This window comes from Colobus angolensis, unplaced genomic scaffold (assembly GCF_000951035.1).
Source record: "Colobus angolensis palliatus isolate OR3802 unplaced genomic scaffold, Cang.pa_1.0 Scaffold18, whole genome shotgun sequence".
Taxonomy (NCBI): Eukaryota; Metazoa; Chordata; class Mammalia; order Primates; family Cercopithecidae; genus Colobus; species Colobus angolensis.
In genome coordinates, this window is record NW_012114932.1 from 7334974 (window position 1) to 7341572 (window position 6599).

Genomic DNA, 6599 nt, shown 5'->3' on the forward strand with positions numbered 1-6599 from the left:
TTCCTTCTCAATGACTTCCCCATTCCTCACCCCAGATGAGGGGACCAGAGAAAGGTATAATAAAAATAATCAGGGGTTGTTTCTTTGCTGCTTTCAAACACCGATTTAGGATATTTTTGATTGAATTACATGAATTCCAGTATTTGCAACTTGATTAGTTTTCCAGACTAATGGAAGCCTTTGTAAATAACATGCTTCACTCCAACACACATGAAAAAAATTAAACCTCCTTTACTGAGTTTTTATCCATTTAAAATGTATCAAATGGTTAAAAGTTACAAAAATAGTGCATGGAAGTCAGACCTATCAGGTTCCATTTATTAGGTGCTTTCTAAATTCCATTTGAAATATACAATTCAAAATAAACAGACTTCTTAAGAAATGACTGACGTAGTAAGTATAAATGCCTCGAATTTTTAAAATCATGGCACCACAGAGAAAACGAAGATAAGAAAGCATTCAGCCTGTTTTACAAGTTATAGGGTAATTTGTGTAATATCTAATTAAGTTTTCCTTCACGTAGTCACCTGGGAATTTGATTAAAACATACAAATTACTAACAAGAACTTGGACATTTTGATGTAACTGGAATGTAATTAATATATAGTCTGCCTACGAAAGAATAAGAATTTTACTCATGTTAAATCTTTTTCATCTTGGCAATGATGACAATCCCAAATGAGTTAAATGAGTTTTAAATTATACTTTGTAATTTTAGAAGTATTGTATACTACTTGTAGATAACTTGGAAATTCAAAAAAAAAAAAGTAAAATCACCAAGAATTTACCCCAACAGAGTGTCTTAGTTTGTTCAGCTGCTGTAACATCTGGGTAGCTTATAAACAATAGCCTCAGAGTTCTGGAGGCTGGCAAGTCCGAGATGAAGGCACCAGCGGATTTGGTGTCTGGTGAGGGCCTGCTTTCTGGTTCATAGATGCCACTTTCTTGCTGTGTCCTTACAAGGTGGAAGGGGCAAGGCAGCTCTCTGAGCCTTTTTTTATAAGGGCACTTATCACCTTCCAGAGGGCCCATCTCCTAATAACTGGTAATTAGGTTTCAACCTATGAATTTGGTGGGTGATGTGGGCATAAGCATTCAGTCCATAGCAGAGAGCTACTATTAATATTTTGTTAGATATGTAGTATTTTTATACATACTTTAAATACTCAAGATTATATAATCTAATTTTATATCCTAATTTTTTTCACTTGATATTTTTAGATATTTCCCCATATTTTCCCAATCCTTAAAAATGCTTTGACATCATTTTTGATGGTACAGAGTTTGTTCCAATCTGACAAGTGTTTGTTGAGTACCCACTGTGTGCTGACAACTGTGCTCTATTGCAAACAAAACACATGCAGCCCTTGTCGTCATAGAACTTAGAGTCAAGCAAATATACTATTGCTTGCTTAGTCGTTCCCCTGTAATTAAACTTTAAGATTATTCCCAGTTGATTACCAGACAGTGTTGAACTGAAAGGTTTAGAGTATTGGCTAACAGCATAGGTTCTGCAGTCAAACAAAGACAGGTCAGAATTTTGCCTCTTCTGGTTATGAGCAATGTAACGATGGGCATATTCCTCAACCTCTCTAAGCCTCAGCTTTCCAGTCTGGGCTATAGGGATAACGGTACCTACTTTAGAGAGTTACTGTGCAGATTAAATGAGATAATTCATGTAAAACACTTTTCACAGTGTGTCAAGAGCTCAATTAGTATTGTTAGTAATAGTTTATAATAGAGGTACTAATAATATTCTCTTCATTCACAAAGTTTAATTGACATTTTGACAGTGAAAATGTTGGTTTCAAGGATTCTCCTGCCTCAGCCTCTCAGGTAGTATATACACATATTTTTGAGATGGAGTCTCCCTCTGTCGCCCAGGCTGGAGTGTAGTGGTGAGATCTTGGCTCACTGCACCCTCTGCCTCCTGGGTTCAAGCGATTTTTCTGCCTCAGCCTCCTGAGTAGCTGGGACTACAGGTGCATGCCACCATGCCTGGCTAATTTTTGTGTTTTTAGTAGAGACAGAGTTTCACCATATTGGCCAGGCTGGTCTCGAACTCCTGAACTCTTGATCCATCTGCCTTGGCCTCCCGGAGTGCTGGGATTACAGGCTGAGCCACCATGCCCAGCCCCAAGTAATATTTTTTTTAAAAAGGGAAACTTCTCTCGTTGACTATCAAATGAAAGCAGCTCTAAACTGTATCTTAGTATAGCCTGGCCTTTGTGTAAAAATCCCAAAAAGTTTTCCGCTAAGAGTGTCCTGGGTGTTCCAGAACAGACTTTTTTATAGCTCAATTAGCAGGAATACTATTTTCGCTATTTACTAAGCTTCTGATAGTAATGATGAGAATATTGACTTAGTATGCTTTTCTTCAGCATGCAACTGCCACGGCCATGCCAGTGATTGTTACTATGATTCAGATGTTGAGCGGCAGCAGGCAAGCTTGAATACCCAGGGCATCTATGCTGGTGGAGGGGTCTGCATTAACTGTCAGGTGAGGCACTATTTAAATCAAAGGGGATGTGTTGTCACGGGGAATGAGTATTCCATAAGCTTTGCTCCTGAAGCGATACCGAGAAAGTGATAGGCAATTGAAAGTGTTTTCTGAGACCATTTATCCACTGTTGTTCACACAAGGCTTTGTTAGCTGGATGTAATTTAGGGATTGTAGGGAAAATGGACTGAAGTATGTTTACCCACACTCCTTTGATCAGTTTCTCCATTTAGATCTTTGCCCAAATGGAGAGAAGGATTCCTGGCTGTCATCTCTGACTGCTATCCATCTTGTGATAGGGCAAGTAGTTATCAGTGTTAGTGCTGACCCTACATCTTGTTTTCAGACAGGCTGAGTGTAGACTCAGTGAGGAACTGCATCATGATCAATTAATGATGTCTTTCATAGACGTCAAATATGAAACACTAATTTTTCATCGCTTCTGTAGGACAACTGGTTTCACTGGAATTTAGTTCAGGGAGTGCATGGTAGAGGAGGAGAGGAGGATATATCTTCGTTGAGATATTCATTAATGGTCCTGTCAAATGTTTATGAATTTGGTCTACATTGTCATTCTTTCTTGTGTTCTTTTAGATGTTTTGTTATATACCACTGAAGAGGCATTCTTCACATGAGATGCCCATTAATATGAAACCAGGGCTACATACCCATAGGGAGAGCCACCATTCTTCAGTTTTCTCCCTCTCCATACTTTTATATCATCTGTTATTGCAGATAATTAAAATATAAGTAAAATATAAGTCATAGGTTTGTTACGAATCACAAGGTTTCATGCATAAGTGAGATATCTTAGGATAAGGCTAAGCACTGTAAGACCTTCAAGTGATTTGTGTGCACATTAAGTTGCAGAAACAGTGGACTAGAATGTGTAGGTAGAATCTTTTCTGCAGATGAAAGGTCAAGCCCCTTCAATGTGTCTTTAGAATACTTTGTTATCCTTCATCATTCTCTCAGTGATACTATGTTTTGTACTTTGCTGTTCCAGAAAACCATCAGTGTAGTCTTTTTTTTCATGGTGGCTCTGCAAAAACTTTTTTTTTTTTTTTTGGCTTATGAAATTACTGAACTCTTGTTTCATTTGTTTTCCAACGTAAACTTAAACTGCCTTTTACTAAGTTAGATATTTAGGTAGCGTAATTAACTTTAAAATGTTTATTGTGATGAAATAGACACAACATAAAATTTACAATTTTAACCATTTTTGAGTGTATATTTTAGCAGCATAATTAACTTTTATATTATATTGATAATCAAAAGACAAGGAAAGAGTTCTGCTTCTTTTATGGTTTAGTGACTGCTGCAGGACTCAACCCTCGCACGGAGGATTGGTCTCTATTGATTGTCTTTTTGCTTAAGAATGGGGCATATTTTAGGGGTTCATATGATAAACTGGGCAAAATACAAAAGACAAATAAACAACAAAACCAAAAAAACCATGATCTGAAAGCACCGAAGAGTAAAAATAAGCAGGAAGGTACTGGAGGGGAGCTGCAACTTGGCAAAAGGGATCAGCATAGGGTGAGTTACATATTTTTATGACTTTTACCCAGAGGGGAGGCCAAAGTTGGTCCCATGTGGTCTGACTAACATCTCTCTACAAATATGGAACCTTTGTCTTAAAGCTCTGTTCTCTGAAGAACCAGAGAGCAGAGCTTAGGACAACTACAACTTGTGGAAAGTTGCTGGTGAGTCCAGGAAAAGAGAAATCAAGAGCAGGGAAATCCCTAATTCCATATATAAATTCTTCTCAAGTTTCTGACTGACTCCTCAGTCCATTTTCCCTACAATCCAAGCACAGGATGGATTTCATCTGAGACTAAAATAATTTACTTGACATTTCAGTTACCACTTAAGGGTCAGAATGTGCAACTTGAGTAAAGTTAATAGTCTCATAAAGAAAAAAAAACCCATTTTTTCAAGGAATGCACTAATGGATTTGGAATCCCTAAAGCAATATTCACAATGTCTAGGATATAATCCTAGATTTTGTAACATATGAAGATTCAAAGAAAGTGACCCATTCTCAAGAGAAAAGACAATCAATAGTGACCAATTCTGACATGCCCCAGATGTTGGAATTAGCAGTTGAAGATTTTAGAGCTGCTATTATAATTATTCTCAAGAGAATAGATTAACATATGGTCACAATGAATGAAAAGATAATAAATAGCAGGGAAATAAAAACTGTAAAATGATCAAAATGAAAATTCTATAACTAAAAAATGCAATATGTTACATAAAAAATCCACTGGAGGGGCTGAATAGCAGAATGGAGGTAATAGAAGAAAGAGGCAGTGAATTTGAAGATAGATTAGTAGAATTGATCTAGTCTGAAGAAGAGAAAGAGAAATACATATATTCAAATGAACAGAGATTTGGGAACCTGTGAGACAATAGCAAAAGATGTAAGGAACATGTAATTGGACTCCCAGAAAAAGAGAAGAGACAATGAATCAGAAAAAAAGTGAAGAAATAATGGTAGGAAATACCTCAAATTTTGCAATAGGCTGAGATTCAAAAAGCTTAATGAACCCTAACCTGAAGAAATACAAAGAAAATAATTCCTAGGCCTAGTAGAGTCAAACTGCTGAAATCCAAAGACAAAGTGAAAATCTTGAAAGTAGACAGAGAAAATATTACGACATAGTGTGACTGTGGACTTTTTATTAGAAACTATGGAGGTCACAGAACAATGGAATAATATCTTTAAAGTGCTAAAAGAAAAAAGAACCGTCATCCCAGAATTCTGTATTCAGTAAAAATATCCTTCAAGAATAAAAGCAAAAAGAAAATTGTTGGTAGATAAAATAAAACTAAGAGAATTTATTGCCTAAGAGACCTACACTACAAGATATGCTAAAGGAAGTTCTTTAGGTTAAAGACAGGTGATATGAGATAGAAACTCAGATCTTTAGGAAGAAATGGAGAGTATGGTACATGTCTGGGCAAATATAAAGTACTATTTAAAAACAAATTCTTGGCTGGATGCAGTGGCTCATGCCTGTAATCCCAGTACTTCAGGAGGCCGAGGTGGGCAGATCACATGAGGTCAGGAGTTCGAGACCAGCCTGGCCACCATGGTGAAACCCTGCCTCTACTAAAAAATACAAAAATTAGCCAGGCATGGTGGTGTGCACCTGTAATCCCAGATACTCGAGAGGCTGAGGCACAAGAATCACTTGAACCCAGGAGGCAGAGGTTCCAGTGAGCCGAGATCACACCACTGCATTCCAGCTTGGGCGATAGAACAAGACTCTCAAAAAAAAGAAAAAAAATTCTTGGAAGTCCTAGCCAGAGCAATCAGGCAAGAGAAAGATATAGAAGACATTCAAATAGGAAAAGAAAAAGTCAAACTATCTCTCTTTGTTAATGATATGATTTTATACTTAGAAAACCTAAGGACTCTGCCAGAAGCCTCCTGGAACTGATAAACAACTTCAGTAAAGTTTCAGGATACAAATCCATGTACAAAAATCAGTAGCATTTCTAAGTACCAATAATGTTCAAGCTGAGAGCCAAATCAAGAACACAATCCCATTTACAATAACTGCAAAAAAACAAACAATTAAAAAAACTCCAAATCTAGAAATACATCTAACCAAGGAGGTGAAAGATCTCTACAAGGACATCTATAAAATACTGCCAAAAGAAATAATAGATGACAAAAACAAATGAGAAAACATTCCATGCTCATGGATTGGAAGAATTAGTATCGTTACATTGACCATACTGCCCAAAGCAATCTACAGATTCAACGCTATTTCTATCTATGTCATTTTTGACAAAACTATAAAAAACTATTCTAAAATTCAGATGAAGCCAAAAAAAAAAAAAAAAAAAAAAAGAGCCGAAATAGCCAAAGCAGCCCTAGGCAAAAAGAACAAAGCCACAGGCATAACATTACCTGACTTCAAACTATACAGAATATAGAACTCAAAAACAAAGCCACACACCTACAGCCATCTGATCTTCAACAAAGTTAACAAAAATAAGCAATGAGGAAAGGACTTTCTTTTTTTTTGAGATGGAGTCTCGCTCTGTCACCCAGGCTGGAGTGCAGTGGCATGATCTTGGCTCA

General features: G+C 36.9%; 1 protein-coding gene across 1 annotated transcript in view; it reads left to right on the forward strand.

Moving 5' to 3' along the window:
* LOC105509835 (laminin subunit alpha-3-like) overlaps positions 1 to 6599 on the forward strand; it is a 65657-nt gene that overhangs the window by 48786 nt on the left and 10272 nt on the right. Inside the window, exon 8 of the mRNA XM_011939329.1 lies at positions 2382 to 2500. Within this exon, the coding sequence (XP_011794719.1) occupies positions 2382 to 2500 (119 nt within the window). The remainder of the gene's footprint in view (positions 1 to 2381; positions 2501 to 6599) is intronic.